Source organism: Pygocentrus nattereri, chromosome 20, assembly GCF_015220715.1.
Source record: "Pygocentrus nattereri isolate fPygNat1 chromosome 20, fPygNat1.pri, whole genome shotgun sequence".
Classification (NCBI taxonomy): Eukaryota; Metazoa; Chordata; class Actinopteri; order Characiformes; family Serrasalmidae; genus Pygocentrus; species Pygocentrus nattereri.
This window is the reverse complement of record NC_051230.1, coordinates 17379831-17397700: the sequence shown is the minus strand read 5'-3', so window position 1 is coordinate 17397700 and position 17870 is coordinate 17379831. Positions and strand designations below refer to the sequence as shown.

Sequence of the window (17870 nt, the reverse complement as noted above, 5' to 3'; positions counted from 1 at the left end):
GTTCAAAACACTTTTAGGATGAAATAGTGAATAAAATCATCACCCCATACATGGGCAGAAAGTCCAGTAAGACTGGCACAACCAGCACCACTGCCAACTCAGCTATGAGGTGTGGATTGGGTTTCCACCTGTCCAGGATTTCCCTAGATTGTCCAGGTTTTTGGTTCCCTAGACCACAAATCCAAGTATTTTTATACATAAACTTTGTGTATGATGTTTATTCTTTTTACTCAATCACCATTTGTGTACAAAGAAGGGGGCTGATTAGTTCAGACTTCCTTCAACAAAAACTGACATCTATCTACCTTATACTGCATCGTTCACTGACTTTAGTAACAAAAAATCATCACTGATTGAGTGTCCAGGATTTAAATAGCTCTGAGGTGGTAATACGAGATGTGAAACTACAGCTTTTCAATGTCAACATGTAAATCACTGTTGTGAGAAGAAAACTTTGTATCTCCAAAATGGTAACTTTACTTTTCACGTAAGTCAGTAGAACCAGACTTTTTTCCACATTGTTTCGGGACGTTTCTTTTAGTTAATTCTCCATTAAATGTAAACACAATGTAAAGGGCAACAGATATTTTCAGATTATGTCAAAAACAGATACAAGGTTTTCTTCTGACAGCAGCAAAATACAGCATTATTATTAATATTAAGATGACAACCAGAGTTAGAGTTAGTTTTAGGCTTTAGGTGTAACACGGTTAGAGTTAAAAGTTTTATGCACCAAAAACTTATTTTTACATGTCCATTTTCCAGATTCTATCAAGTATCTATCGTTTAAAAAGGGATTAATTTTTATTATGGTGCCTTTAATCTTTTAAGGATGTCACAAAAAAGTGGCAATTTATAAAGCATTTCTACTCTTTTTCACTATTAACAGGCTTTCTGAACGCTGTTGTGTTTATTTTGACATTTAAGAATGTGATGAAAAAAAGCTGAAAAACTGAATTTTGCTCAGTTTCACAAACTACCTTTTTGATCAAGACAACACATAAATAGGAATATAAGTTACACAATCTTGATTCATTGTTTCTTCAACCAAACAAATAGATAATGTAAAATGATCTATATTGTTAAAGTATTTACAGTATACTTTAGCATGCTGTAAGGAAGTACACTTAAATAAATGTTCTTTTTTTTAACCATATTAAAACATACTTAAACTGATGCTTATTTAACTGCCATCAACTTAAATGTATTATTTTGAAGTGTATTTTAAATCAATGACTTTTAAAGTATGCATTAAGTTAACTGAAATTACAGTATAATTAAAGTGAGCTTCTGAGATGTCCATGGTCATTCATTGTGTTCCGGGAAAGCACAATTACTCTATAGCTTATCCATGTTTATAATATGCTCACAGCCCTGTGCTACTGATCTGTAGCACTGATTTACTGATTTTTCACAAGACTTTTGCCTTTTATCTGGTAATACTGTGCACTGAGAATGCATGAGGCTAACATGGAACGCACACATGCATAATCTTGATGGGCCAGCTGTGCTTACGGGCCGAAACGTTTACAAAAAGCCACAGAGCAAATTGGCCTGTTCCAGCTTCTCTTCCCTCACATGGTCTGGCACTGACTCACCAGCATGTCATGGAGATGCCTTATTCCTTATGAATTCTTCATGTCTTCTTGGTAAATCTTGTCTACAGACATACAACTGTTGGAGAAAACAACTCTGAACAGAGTCGACAGCCAATTTAAATTTAACCTCTGTATGCAGGTTGCCACTATTACTTCCACTATTGCTGTTGAATATTAAAAGTGATTTTCTAGTGCAATAAAAGGACCAAGAACATTAATGCATGTCTGAAATCACGCTGTGGTTTTACTTTTTTTGAGAGCTTAAGTTGTGAGTATGCAGCACTGGGGGAGCCGATGGGGGAATTTTTTTATCACCTTCCCACTGTTTGAGAAGGCTCTCTCTTTGACATTTCATAGTTTTCTCTAAAGATTTGCACTGTGCTGGGCTTGCCAAGGCCCTGGCCCGGCTCCAATCATCCAAAACCATCAATACCCCTTCATCCCCCTCTACACACGCGCACGCACACACACACGCATGCACGCACACACACACACACACACACACACACTGGCTGCCTCCATGCTAGGCGGAGGCCTGAATCCAAAAGATCATCTTTGGAGGCAAAATTAACTTCTTCTGCAAAGACAGCAGCCCGCCTGACAAATGGCTTTCGAAATGAGCCATTTATTGGAAGTGTAGAATTTGGTGAATATCCAGTGCAGGGAGCTATGTTTCACAAAAGGCTCCTGTCATGTACTATTTCTGTCTTCAAGGACCAAGACTGAATCCTGTGGATTCCTAAGGATAAGCAGCCTGTCTTAATGCAATCCATACTGGTCAGTGTCCAGCAACTACACACTGCCTGGCAATAGTCTGTAACTTTCCAAACTGCTTTTAATACCAAATGAGCATGTTATATTCATTTAGGGTTTATAATAACTTCACATATTAAATGTGGTTCATTTTGACCACATCAGTAAATATTTGAGAACACACATTGACAGTGCTTCATTGGAAATCATGCAAAACGCCACAGATTATACCTTCTTGTTGTGATATAAGCACTCATAAGCATTTAAAACTTTCAGCTGTAGTTGAAATAGTAGCCATATAGTAGAGGAGGTTCCACAGTATTTTGCACTATGCACTTTTTCTTCGATAACACTGAGTGTTTACATGCACTTTATAATCTGATAACCACAGAAAACCAGATTTGTCCGTTCAATGCATTGACATGCATCTGGGTATATAGATAATAAAAAAACTGTACATGGGTTAGACAGTAATCAGATTTCTGCTTTACAACCTTCTGCTTTACAACCAGCCATTACACTCACAGAAGAAGAGGTGATGTAAATGTAATGTAAAACTCAACTTGATGAAGATGAAGAATATTGAAAATCTTCATTTCGTCAAGCATGTATATGTTTTCAGCGTTCCTCCAAAAGTGTTTTGATGTCATTTTTGCGGGGGATGTGTTTAATGCTGTTGCTGTTTTTGCAGGTGCACAGACTGAGAAAAATGAAAGAAATCAGAGTAAGGGTATACATGAATTGAAGTCCAACTCTCTTTACCAGATTTCTTAATTGCATTTCTAGGCTTTTATATAATCTATGAAATTGGAGTTTTGTAAGATATCGGAATGCTGTTTAACCTCGAATAATCAGATTACTGAGAAATCGGATTGTAATCAGATTATTAAGTGTATGTAAACACATTTCACACACACAGGGAAAATACTTCATCTGATTACACTGATTAAAAAATGTCCTGATTAAACCACACTTGAGCTAAAAGAGATGCTTTACTAATTTGGAAAAGAGATCTGTCAAGTCACTATATATTTACACCTGCAGTAATCTACTGTACTCCCTAAATATATAATAAAATGTTTACTCTTGGAGATATAAGACTAGCATCTTGCCAAAGTGGTTAAAATGTTGGATTTTACAGTAATTAGCTACAATTGGCTGTTAATTGCAAAACATACTGGCAAAGTGACTAATTAATGCAGTCTTGAATAGCCTGTCTGAAGATTGTTGCAATTGTGGTTATTTTTCCCCTAAATGCATTTCACAGATTTTGTTATTCCAACCACAGTTGTGTTTTGTGCTTCAGTTATCTAGCTGATAATGTAATGTCCCTTTGAAACAGACTCTTGGTTACTGGCAGCTTTGAAATCTTAAAAACTGGCATAGATGTGTAAAACTATTAATACTGTAATGTCTGGTTTAAAGAGTTCTTGGCAAATGGTGAAATGCTGTTGGCTTTTTAAAGCTCTAAATGGCTGAAATTTCAGTTTATACGGTTTTATACACTATATACACTAGCAGGTATACACAGTAGGCTATTGTATGTAGTAATTACAGCATCATTCTGTAAATAGGAATTACTGTAATGTCTATATAAAATTACAGCAAATGAGTCTGAACTCTGCTGCCAGTTATTTACTACAAAATGTACAGATTTTTTTTTTTTTTTCAGTGAAGAAGACACTCTTAAGAATGTGAAATTAAGTGTTGCAATTTTTTGCTAAATAATATATTTTTTTAAGGCAAAATGTGTAGTTTTTATTCAAGCAAGCTTAACATCTTGTAAGCTTTGATTTGAGGTCTTACTGCTTCTGGACAATTCAGCCATGCATCTCTCTCTGGCTTTCTCTCTCTATGTATCTTGAGTTTTATCCTAGTGGTTTCTTTTTGTTTGTTTTTGATTTTTTTTTGCCTCAGTTTCATGTGTTTATGTGAATGTTTTGACCTGTTTTATTAATAAAGTTTTATTTTATTATTTTATATATTTTTTAAAATTATTAATAAACCCTATGTATGGTATCTTTTAAGTAATAATAATGCCGAAAACAATTTCTATTAAATTCCATTTTGTGATTTTCTCTTTATATCAATATCACACCATATATCTTTTTCATACATTTCCAATTTTTATTTCAGTCTAATCGTAGTGAATGACAAAACACCAGTCCATTAGTAAATGGCTGTTTTATGTTGACAGAGTATTTTTTTCTTACTTAACTGAAAAGTAACAACTAGAAAATTTAAACTGGAAAAAAAAAGAAGGCATGATGTCTCCAAACTTTTGACAGCCAGCATATGTGAGTTGGAGACACACTTGTCTGGAAGTGTTTCTTTCTCAAATAATGAAAACTTCACGACAGGCTTTGGTCTTAGATTTGACAAAAACAGTCTCAAGCATTCCCAGCAGTGCTTCCCACATTGGTGGCCAGCTGCCACAAACCGCGATTCCATTCTTATCACAGCGGAAAAGAGAAGGCATCGCATGCAGAGCCCAGAAAGGCTCCAAAACAACAGTGCTGGGCTGGGGGACTGGTGGGAGGTCTCGGTCTGGCCTCAAATGGTTGGCAAGCGCCACTGGAACGGACGCGTGGAGCTCACTGGAGAGTCATAAACAAGATTTCCAGCAAGCCGTTCAGAAATATCTGACTGAACCCTTATCTGAATGCAAGTCAGAGAGGGCGAGGCAGAAGTCCACAGGCCCGTCCAGGTGCACTGAGGCTTGAGATAAGAGAAGCTGGCATTAGGGGGCAGGAGAGTGGGAACTCTACAGCCTTTTAGGTAAATAGTGTTTGGCAAGGAAGGGTCGTCATTCACTTCAGGCTACCTGCTCGACTGTAGATGCCAAAGCCTGTTAGGCATTTTTCAAATGTTTGCCTGAATGTTCTGAAGGAGAAAAAACTTTTATCTTTGAAAGTCTGACGAACAAACTTTGACTGGATTCAAAGACTTGAACGCAAATGTCTTTCAAGGTGGAATCTTGACGTAAAGGTTCAATCTCTGGTCATGCAGCTAATGCTGTAGCTATTTCATTGCTACAAACTCTGAAACTCTTTGCTATAATCCTTTCAAGATCAATCCTCTTTCTCACTATCTTAGCTTTTTACTTTTTTCGTTAATTATTACTTCTTTTGTACAGAGGTGAAAATGGTTCATTCTGTCTTTTTATTTATCCCTCTTATTGTCTACATGCTGTCAGAAAGTAGTAGAGCACTGGCATCACAACCTCTACAGCATAGGTACAAAGTTATGTGTGTCACGATTGGCTCCTCGCACTCCTCCATGTGCTTTTCTGTTTACTTTTTATTGTCCATGTGCTTCTTTGTTTGGTTTCCTCTCGGTTCTGCCCCTTGTTTCTTGTCTCTGCCCTTGATTGTTTCCACCAGTTTTCCACCTGTGTCTTGTGAACCCTCGTTAGCCCTCTTGTATTTAAGCCCTGTGTTTTCCTTAGTCTAGTGCTGGTCTTTGTTTGACAGTGTTTGATTATGTTTGATGTGTTGGATGTATGTACTGGATGTGTTGTTTGATAAGTAATCTTTGAATTGTTTTGTTTGGTATTTATTCCAGTGTCCGTTGTTTGTTTTATCCTGTTTTATTTTGGTGCTATGTCTGTCCCTTCTGTTTTACATATTGGCTTTATCACCCTGGACTGTCTTGACCCTGATTTTGGATTTGCCCATAATAAATGTTGCTTATCTCAGCACGTGCGGCCGCCTCATCGCTCCACGTTACAATATGATTTAACGTGAAATGCTCAGGCTCAAAGTTGTTCAGTGTGGTGGTGATCGGAATCAGGGGTCTGAATAGTTTAATGCCTCTAAACGTTACCTCTCTGAAAGCAACATGATATAGCTAGGAACATGCTGATAGACTTACAATACAAACTACAATAGTTTTGTGATAATGTTTTGGCCTAATTAAATTTTAAATCCATTTTTTTCCGAGTGAGACAATTCTGAACACTCCTTATAAAACCCCAGAAGTTATATGTAGATTCACATGTATATTTGTGTTATTGGCATCCCAACCTCTGATTCCTATCAGTGCAACATTTCACTTCAAATCACTCTGAATGACCATTTTCTGTTTTTATTAATTTTGTAATTCCCTTTTAGCTTTAAGGACCCAAATGTCTTTCTAATAGCTCATTCTGAGAATTGCATGATGTTCCACAATGTGAACTCACTTAAATCTGCCATCAGAAGAGTTATGGCAGATGAAGATCCACGTTGGCCAGAGTGAAACATATCACTGTTGTCGGAACAAAACCTTGTTCTCCAAAATGGTAACTTTACAGGAGTAGGAAAAATAATCATGCTTTACTTTTAATGTAAGTCAATGGAACTAGACAAGTCCAGTCATCATAAAATTTATACGCAATGTAAAGAACAACAGGCATTTTCAAATCATGTCAAGAACTGAAAAACGCCAAAAATGGAGATACAAGGTTTTGTCCTGACAGCAGCGATATGAGGAGGGCAAATTGGAGCTTTCTGAGTGCTGCTGTGTTGCCTATCACTGTATAAAAGATGCACAAGGCATCATTTATTGTTGGTGATTTTTTCTGAGTGTGCAATCTCATTTAGAGCACAATAGATTGGTAAAAGCTTATTTTTGATTTGTTTACACAGAGTAACAAAAAAGTGCAACTGATATGAGAGTTCATGTTCCTATTCATTCATTTTCTTGGTCAAAAGGTAGTTTGTAACAGTTTGTTTTGTTATATCGCATTCTTTACAACAGAACTGATGAATAACATGAATACGGGAGAAGAGCAGATTGAACAGCAAAAACAGGCACGCTTTTGCACCAGCCTTAAAGGATTAAATACCTTCTCTTAAAGTGTAGATGCAGTAGTGAAGTATATTATTGTAAAACAAAGGTACCATGGGTGTAAGTTTACCTTATCTTTCTTCTGTTTTTCGTCCTGATATATGTGCCATCTTTCTCCATCATTGCTGAAGGCAACCTTGTAGGAGCCCACAAATTGCACATGGCCAAAATCCTTTGCCCCTTGGGTAATGATGCCTGTAATTTTGGTTGGCACAAGCATGTCCACCTGAGAGAAAGAGAGTGAACAACAAAGAGAGAGAGAGAATAAGGCTGGCTGTATGAAGTGGAAATGATTGCTTCATTCTCTCAACACAGTGAGCACACTTAGCTCTAATTCTCCACAAGGGCTTGTAAAAACCCTGTAAATTCATTTACGGTAGAGGGAGGGTTTTAAGGGGGGGGGGGGGGGGGGGGGGGTTGGAGGTCTTGCTTCAATTATTCACAGCATATTGAACAACAGGGCTTAGGCACTTTTTGGGCTCAGCAGAAATGAAACAGCTAGCCACAGCAGCTTCTCAGGTAGAGGCCTAGTGTTTTAGTTCATTTTTAATACATTTTCATTTGCTCTGAATGCTTTATTAGCACGTTACGGGGTTGTTAACAGGGCGTGCTGGAGTTCATTTGAGGACCCTGTCTTCACCAAAATGTTATACAAGTTGAGTTACATGTGGTTTGAAATGAAAGATGATACTGGTTTAACTGTAGATATGGCATGACAGCAAAACAGAGCTCAAAAATTGAGCAGAAACAATATTTTTACATTTCCATGCTTGCATTCCAACCGCCAACATGATGTTTCTAACCTTGTTATAACAAAATTAAAAATGGCAGTTCTATTCCTTTTGCATAGTGTTTATGAAGGCCTGTTAGATTTACATATTAGGTGTGGAAGGTTAGTAGACCCAGCAGTTGTGTTTGTATTGATAATGGCATGTTTACACATATAGGCTACAGAATTTTCTGAATCAGTAAATGTGCTTTTCCATTGCACATGGTGCTGGAACCTTTGGTACCTAGAAACATTCCAGAAGACTAGAAGGTACTCTAGGTATATTAGTTTATTGTTCAGTAGTACTTGCTGAAGATATTGATAGGCATCAACAAGATTTCAAGGTACTCAAGCTTGTTCTCATCTGTCTTTGGTAACACTTGCAGCTGAAGCTCACAGTAATTAAACAATTTTTTTACCCTTCCAACTGAGGATAAAGCCACCAAGCACTATTACATCATCAGTAAGTGCACCAGAACGTAATCTAGAATGGTACACTTATGTGTTGATTGATACGTTTAGAACTATTACTTTGTAAAGAGACTGCTAATGTGACATAATGTAGTTTGGGGCAGTCGTGGGCTGGAGGTTAGGGATCTGGCCCTGTGACGGGAAGGTTGCCGGTTCAGTCCCCAGGGCCGACAGTCCATGACTGAGGTGTCCTTGAGCAAGACACCTAACCCCCAACTGCTCCCCGGGCACCGTGGATTGGGCTGCCCACCGCTCCGGGCAAGTGTGCTCACTGCCCCCTAGTGTGTGTGTTCACTAGTGTGTGTATGTGGTGTTTCACTTCATGGATGGGTTAAATGCAGAGGTGGAATTTCCCCGTTTGTGGGATCAAAAAAGTATCACTTAAAAGGAAATGAATGCTAGCATCATTAGCGTTTATACTAGCCTCCACAGAATTAGCATTTTTGCCAGTATTTTTCCACAGAGACCATTTCCACTCCACAGAGACAAATATGAGCTTTGTTTGATTCAGCACATGATTCTGCGCGATTGTAGGCATTTGTGTAAGTTTACAGAATGCAAAAAAACATACTATATTAATTCATGTTAGCATAACTAGTGTTAAGCTAAGGTAACTAGATATCTAATACATTAATTCACACAGTCAAGAGAAAAACATTAAAGTGGATGATGCTTTCACGAGTCAAGTATAACATGAATGTGAACATGTCCACTACTGAGGAGGCTGCTTAGTTCAGTCAGTGCTCAGTTTAGTAACACTGAGATTAATAACTGATCATCAAATGGATTTTTTAGTCCACTCAGGCTTTAGCAGAGCCTTTATAAAGAAGCCCTTTGCACTGATACGTGTGTGTGTGTGTGTGTGTGTGTGTGTGTGTGTGTGTGTGTGTGTGTGTATATATGTGTGTGTGTGTGTGTGTGTGTGTGTGTGTGTGTGTGTGTGTGTGTATATATATATATATATATATATATTTCATTCTGTTTTCATTACTCGAACAAAATGCTGCCAGATTCTGAACCTAAAACTGAGATTCAAAGCAAGAAATTCAAAAGAAGTTACCATGCTGATAATAAAGACCAGACACAGTTCAAGCAGAATTGACAAATTAAAGCACGCACAGAATCCTATTCATCCTTTTGGCTCGCAACAGCCAGGCTTTCAGTCATGCCACAGCAGCAGATGAAAAGGGCATGCAAACTGAAGAAGACTCAGCGAATATTTACAAAGAAATCAACACAAAGCGATGTATCCTGTCATGCAGTAAATGTTGAGATTGTGGTGTAGTTTATAGTGCTCTGCATATATCTGTGCAGAAATGGAAAAGTAAAGGTCATACAGCTCATTTGCATGCATAAGGCCAGGGCGGGGGGGTACGATGATGAACCTAGGCAATGGATGCATGAGGTGGAGTTAATACACTGAAAATAAGATGTGGGGCCCTACAATAGCAGAATGTAAAGATGAAACAATCAGTGCCTTTGTTTTACCACTGTATTGGTATCACAGGACAGGATAAAGATGACTGCACCATTTTTGCTGTTTCTTTGTTTTCATAGAAAAAGGGGGAAAAATAACTGATCAACTTATTCTTTCATTTTCTGTCCTTACTCTACACTGTTTTTGTATTTTGTAGACTGTTCTTTTCTAACATTTGTGTGGTTTTATTTATCAAAAAGCAATCTTTATTCATTTCAGATGTCCATTTTCTGACCTCTCATTATCTTTTAGAATTCAACAGGCAACTATTCCTTTAGTACTGATATATGTAAGTTACCTCTAATCTGACTAGCTGTGTTGCCTTGTATTGTGTCACATCCACATCATTTGGAAAAGTACAGGACAATATTGACCACAACATCATTGTATGAAATGTTTTGTTGATGTTCTAGGTGAAAATAGCTAAACATCATCTATGCATAATTCTAAATGTCTACATTTTCCTTCTGTATTTTACTTATTGAAAGGAAAAAAAAAGACACAAAACACTTCAGGCCTGTTGTGCTATAGCTGCCCTCTGCAGAGTCTAGCAGAAATACCAGGAAGGTCTCTAAGCAGTTCAGCTCACTCTGACTGTTGTGCAGGCTCCACAGTGCGGCAGAGAAACTGCATGTTGACTACAGATCAATGCCGCTGCTAAAACGAAACAAAGCTCCGCACATTCCACACAAGCTCCAGAAATATGTCAATAGGGATTAGGCATTACAACACAGCCCCGCTGGACCTTCACCACGCGCTGCCCCTGCACACTGCTGTCTGTGACACTTCTAAACTAATTGCGCTAGTTGTGGCAGTAAACAAAGTGGGCTGCTGGTGAATGGCCATGCCAGAGCCCGGCTGTGAGTGCTTGATTACACACACAAAGCTAATCTCGCTCTGCCCAATGAGTCATGGCGGCGGCCAAAAAACAACGGCCGGGCCTTGAAGCTGGCTCTATAATTGCTGTCACAGGTAGCTGTCAAAAAAAAAACAAAAAAAAAAAAAAACGCTCCGTTCTGTGCCCTGGACCTTATGCCCCCCACACTTTGATGGCAGCAACCGAATTAAGGTGAAAATAAGCTGGCTAGTTTGTGAGGCTGAAAAGTACCTCCCTGTGTATTTAACCCTGTTGCACATGCTTTGAAGTCTGGGTAGGCCTGGCTTGGGATGCTTGTGGTAAGTCTCATAAATGAATGAATGAAATAATGAATGAATAAATATCAATTGAGCCTTACATAAAGAAAATAAAGGAATAAATATTTATAAATGAGTGAATAGAAAAGGCTCCATGTGGCCCAGCCAATGGTAACAGACTACACCTCCCACAATGCTTTCCCATCTCTCATTCTTTCTTCTGTTGTCCCCATGGGGGCAGAGTTTGGGTAGTTTAGTCTACATGACAAGCCCTAGTGTTCAAATGGTATAAATCCTGCATGGACCATTCCTCAAAAATACAAACCTCTATTAACCCTTTAAATGGCCAGGGCCCACTGACAGGCCCTGGCAACTTAAGGGGTTAATAGGGGTTAGTATTTTTGTTACTTCACCTTTAAAATGTAGGACATGGACTCTTTAAGTCTGCATATAAAGTATGGCTTCCCTTTAAATCTTTTTTTTTAATCTTTTTTTTTTATGTGAGGTGTCTGATAGACACCATTGTCTGCACGAAAGTGTTTGTGGAAGCCAGTGAAAGCTGAGCCTATAGAACTCCCATGAAGTTGGGCTTTAATGCAAGCTAAAAGCAGATTTAAATTCATGCTGTTTCACAGGAACAAAAATCAGCGCTTGCTGGACAACAGGCTTTTATAATGTCATTTTGACTCTGACCTGGATGCCTTGCTTCTCTGGGAGTCAACAGTATAGGAAATTAAACATTGTCAATGATTATTGGACTGTACACTTTGCACTTTTTGTCCCACCTGTATTCGTATTTGTCCCACCTGGAAGTTTGTGCTCTGTATGTGATGGTTGGAGGACGGATCTCACAACAAACTGTCAATGCTGACATCCAAATCTAAAATAGTCTGTTTTATATATATTCCGTGGTGCAGGGGAGTCATTTGAAAACTAGCATTAGCATTGTTGGCCAACATTTGCAGGTTTTTTTATGGTCTTTTGTGTGAGTAGATTGTAAATATAGAATCCTGAGTTTGGTCATTTTTTGTTGTTTACTGTCAGCAATCCCCCTTTTGGCCACCAGAGGTCCTGCTCTCCTGAGTTCTAACGACAAACCCTAATGAGCTCCATCTGATCCTCATTTCCACTCTTCCACTTTGCGAAGTATTGCCAGTTCATCACTGTCTGCCTCACCAAGCCTTGTTTATTCCCTTGTCTTTTTTGGTGTTTTGGTCTATTTCCTGCTCTTTGGACTGATTTATGCTCTTGCCCTTTTGGATACTTTTGCCTGGTTTTTTGCTGACTTTGCTTTTTGGCTTTTGACCTCCTTTTCTGTCTTCGACCTCACCCCTTGGATTTCCCTGTTTCATTTGACCACCTGCACATGGATCCTTCTCACGTTCCTGAGAATCAACTGTTACATTTACTAAGTTACCTGTTAACAGTAAAGCAATTAGTAGCTTTTTGTGAGTGGGTAGATTAGCAGCTATACAGTTATCATATGCATATGTTTGGGTGCCCCCAGTAAAATGACACGTTTTGTTGATTTCCAAGTGAGAATAAGTAAACACATCCTATACAGAGATGACATTCATATTTTAAACCACATTTAGTTTATTTGCTGAATTCAATGTACTGGAAAAGTACATATAGCCATTGTAAATGTATGTTTAACATTTTATGTATGTATTTTCCAACCTGTTACATATACTTTTCCATAGAAACTGTGCGCTACCATTTTAAAAAGTTACATATCTAAGTTTATCCCCTGTAGAGGATGTGTTCGCTTAGTTCACATCAAGAAAACATGGAATCTGACTGGGGGTCAAATGCCTTATTTAAGTTTGTTCCCAATAGAGGATGTGTTTACTTACTTTCACATGAACAAAGCATGGGATTTGACTGGGGTTCATGAGACCCCAAGGAACAGGCCAGACACTGATAATGTTCTTGAATTTATTTTAGAGGATTAATTATATAATAGATACATTACCATTCAAAAGTTTTGAATCAAAGTTTTGAATGAAATAAAAGCCTTTTGATTGCAGATAAATGTATAAGCTGCTTCCTAAATGTTAATCATGCCCACCTCACATGTTTTAAATGATTGAATTTTATAATATTTAAATATACATTTGTATTATTATTATTGAATATAAAATAACATCAGGCAACATCTTGACAGGCAATTCTAAGCTTTTGAGTGGTAGCTTGAGTAATTTCATTAGACTATTGCCACCTGTACTTCAGAAAGCATCAACTGCTCCTGCATTTAAAGTATCAAAACAGCACTTTCATTAAGCAAAGATTAACAGCTTAGATGCCAGGATCCACTGATATGAGTTGCTTTCAGCCAGTCAGCATTGTTAACAGGTCCATTCTCTGCGTTTTAAGCACAATGGATTTGACTTGTCACACGAATTTGGATTTGCTGGCTCACATTTAGATGTTGGATGAAAGCCCCCATGAAGCAAAAGTGATAGAGGGCCTAGATTGCATAGCCTGGTGGGGGCACATGTGTCACTGAGCAAATCTTATTGAATAGGTGCTAATGCTAATGACTGTCTTCAGGTCCCTATATTACCTTCATGATCACCCCCCCATCTTGATCAAAGATGGTCATGATCACCCCCCCATCTTGATCAAAGATCAAGTATGTGATCTTTGCTTTAAGTTTGCCTCTCGCACCAAAATTTGAGCCAAACTTTCGTAAGGCTGACATGAGAGACCATGCTAGAATCGCTGAGAACTGAAGCATTAACACTGATTGGCTATATTTCTTTATTTCCACATGTAAAAGCAGCCTCATGGAAATTAATTTGGGGTAATTAAGATTTACCTATTCACAACTGCCAGAGCATCCAATAGAAGCTTAGAGAAGCACAGGCCTGTGTGAAGCCTCAGTCTTTGTTTAGATGAGTGGAAGAGAAAAGGTTGCATCTTGTCATTGACATGAGAGCCAATGCACAGCTGCAGCATGAGAGCCTAAAGTGGTACTTAAGAAAGGAATGGCAGGAGCACCTAGCAGACCGGTTTGAAAGAAATCAAATTAAAGAGGCTCCATACAGCCGTGCTGCTGGGCTTGGGGGCGGTCCTGAAGCTAGCATAATTTAATTGTGTGCACTGAAGGTTCATTTAATTTGCAGTGCCTGGCATTCTGACCCAATTTCAGGTCTCCAGATGAGCAGGGACTCGAGGTCCACATGTGGGTGATGATGTGTGCACTACATACCAATGAATAGGAATGACTTTGCAGATACAAAATTGCACAGAAGTCTTATTCTCTGCAGCCCAACAAAGAATGGAAGTCATTCTGCAATAAACTAAATCTAAGTGCTTGTTAATATCATTTACCAGACTCTAGGGCTGTTCTCGTTACACATTGGCTAATCAGTCATAGCGATCTTTGTCATCTAAGACATTCACTGCATCTTCTCATCTGGCTGGAGAGAGCCCATATGCTGCAGAAAGGCCATATGGTGCTGAGAGCATATTAAATATGCTGAAATGAGGAAGCTGTTTTATTTACAAGAACGATTAGCATACTCTAGCTGTCCACTTTATTAGAAACACCTACCACCTGTTCCAGTACGGGTTTAAACATGCTTTCGTCCACTTGGCTTCACCAATTCTCCTTGGGGGGAATCCCCAATGTCATCTTAAGGGCTGTTTCACTACTTTCACTCAAGTGAAGGGTGTTAGAGGAGCCCTTGGAGGGGCAAAGGATTGAGTGAGCATAAGTGTCAGCTTCAGCAGTGGAACTTGCCCAGAAATCACTATAACCTGATGCATTTTCATTTTCAAATCCAAAAAGGAAAGGTCAGGCAAAGCTGTTTATAAGCTTTAGGAGAAACCTTCTTTAAAATGCTCAATATTTTAAAACTGTTACATGTTACTGCTGAGACAACTTTTAAGCCAAAAGCTAAATAGCTAACAACAACCAGATAAAAGGCACCACATCACAGCTGTAAATCAAGCCAGACAAAGCAATTGTTCACAAAAAATGATGCAGGTTATGTTCAGAATTTCCAAAAATGAAAGTTTGCATGGCTAGCTTATTAGCATAATGAGGCTAACTTTGTAAAAACTGGTCCTCACTGTCCCTTTTCTTGTACTGGGAGTGACCACTTGTAAAACATATGTGTGGTGCATGTCCAAATGGTGAGTCAAAGTAATCAAGTTCACAGGTCCATTTTACTGGTGGATGGTACCTTTTGGTTGCCTGACTAATTAAACAGTCAACTTGATTCTACGTCATTGACTTATTACATTTATTTATATTTTTATTTATGTATTTATTTATTTGACATATTTTCTAATTTGTTCTTTTAAAAGCAAGTAAATTATAGGTAAAGAGAAACTCCAGATGAACTAAGAAACTTCCTGGTTACTGCTAGGAAGCTGGAAAACAGCCTACACCCAAAAATTCACCCGAAGCCATTGTAAAGTTCTGGGCAAAAGTCAGAAACCAATGACCACTAGTGAAAGTAAGGGGAAAGTTTAGAAATAGAAAGATATAGAGAAAATGGGACTCCTAACAACCACGCAAGACCTGGTAGACTACCAAAACTGCCACCATCAGATAAACAGCACTTAAACTTTCATCTTTAAGAGATGATAAGATGATGAGAGAAAATCCATTCTGACAACTCAATGCTCAACGAGTCTGAAAGGTGTGTAACTGTCAAGAAACTGTTACTGAGAAAACAAAATGGACAAAGAAAAAAGAAGAAGAAAATTTGCAAATCAAGCAAAGAAGCTGCTTGTGTTCCCAGATGAATGGACTGGCCACTCCAGAGTCCAGAAGTCATTATATTAGTTGTTGAGGTTTCTGTGTAATTTTCTGTTAATTATGTTTTCAGCTTTTCCTGTTTTAAAATGAATTACTTGCACCTATTGGCTGTTTTAACTATTAATTAAATGTTTTAGAGGGTGATCTATGACTTTTGCAGAGTACTGTAGTTTTCAAAACTTCCTCTCACATTTTGGTCCATCATCAGATTCTGTTTTGATACAGTAGATATTTCTGTATTTTCCTAATTAACCAATGCCCTCATAAAAATAAATGTTCCAAAATTGTTCTTAGTTTGGAAGCAAAAGAGTTCCTGTGATTTTTGAGGCAGCAATTTTGAGATGAGGCAGAATTACATCAGCAGGGATCAGGTAGGTTTGGACAGATGACAGGCTGGACATGTCTCATGCCCTAAGGATGAGCTAACAGCACACTTGCTACATCAAGAGATTGTTTTGAAGGGCACAAGTTTGTAAGACAGAGTTCTGCTTTCTGGACACAAATCAGAATAGCAATGGAAAAATAAGTGTAAATGCTTTTAACAGTATAATTTAAATATGTACAATATTTTAGGGTTCCATTTTCTTCTGTTGCAGATGTCAGGTCAAAAACTAAGATATGAATGTCTGTGGATATTCTGTGTTCAGGACAGGTATCATGATGGACTTACTTCAGGACAGTGATGTTCTAGTGACTTGCAACATTGACAGTTTGTGGTACATTTCTTAGCCTAACCTTCACAGGGCATAAGTTATTAGCTATAGTACATTATTATATAGAACATAATTGTATCATATTCCACAAAAATTGTCCACTCAGTCCACTCAAACTTGTCTGAACTCCAGGTGTCTTTGTTTATTTTATTGTATTCTATTTTAAAACATTAGGAAACTTACCAAAAAAAGAAAAAGAAAAGGTATAAGAATGTCCTTTTCCTGTATGAAACTGAATGTAATGTACCTTTCAAACTTTATTCAACATATATACTTTTACTTTTGAGATAACTTTGCAGTAACTCTTTGACCAACACCAAACAAACTAAGAATACTACAATTAAAAACATGGGAAAAAATCCAGTTTCTCTGCTTGTTTTAATGAGCCAAGAGTGACAAATAATCAACCTCAAATAACTCCATGCTTCACTAATTACTACCAACGAAAATTACTTCTCAGGGTTAAAGAAGCAGAGACCAAAATGAGGAGACAGATCAGGAACATTAAGACTGAGGATTTCTGGGGGAATATTTGTCATCAACAAGAAGGGCGACTGAGAAAACCCCCCAAAACAGACTCCGAACCAATTAATCCCTTGTGGAGTGATATTTGCATTCAACAAGCAGTCCCTCCCAGGCAGAGCCGTCTTCATCTGCGTGGATTCACACTTAAAATTTCTCTCTTTTCATCCTTCTTAGATCAATTAGTTCCACTGTTTAGCAAACTGAATACAAAACAAGGTTTGAGAGCGAGAGAGAGAGAGAGAGAGAGAGAGAGAGAGAGAGGGGGCACAAGACGGGAGGGAGGGGAAGAGAGAAAATGAGAGTGAAAAGAAAAGAGAGATAGATGAGCAAAGTGAGCCTTTTCTCTATCTTTATCTGTTTTGAGAGAGAGTGAGAGAAGAGGAAGCAAAAGAGAAAGAGAGAGACACCCTTCGCCATACATTCATCTCTTTGGAGAGAGAGAAGAAAAGAGCGAGGCAGAGAGTGAGAGGAAGAGAGAGCTAGACAGAGTGAAAGAGAGAGATGAGAGAAAAAGTGAATGAGAGAGAAGAAAAAGAAAGAGACCACATGGTGAAAACAGAGAGAGAGAGAGGGAGAAAAAGGGGTGAGTGAATGAGATATAAAAAAAAGAATAGAGGGAGGGACAGGGAGAGAAACAAGTGGGGAAGACAGGGAAAGAGAGAGAGGAAGAGAGAGGTTGAGAGAGAGATAGAGAAAGAAGATAGTGAATGAGAGAGAAAAAATAGAGAGATGGTGGGAGAGAGAATGAAAACAAAGAGAGATGAAGGAAGGAAAAGGAGAGTTAAGCGAGAGAAGAAACAGAGAGAGAGATATGAACCAAAGAAGG

General features: G+C 38.3%; 1 protein-coding gene across 4 annotated transcripts in view; it reads right to left on the bottom strand.

Annotated features, from left to right (window-relative positions):
• The window catches only part of edil3a (EGF-like repeats and discoidin I-like domains 3a), a 254954-nt gene that overhangs the window by 19294 nt on the left and 217790 nt on the right, over positions 1–17870 (bottom strand). For all 4 annotated transcript variants that reach the window (XM_017695575.2, XM_017695577.2, XM_017695576.2 and 1 more), the window contains exon 10: positions 7252–7407. In XM_017695575.2, coding sequence (XP_017551064.1) covers positions 7252–7407 — 156 coding nt within the window. The remainder of the gene's footprint in view (positions 1–7251; positions 7408–17870) is intronic.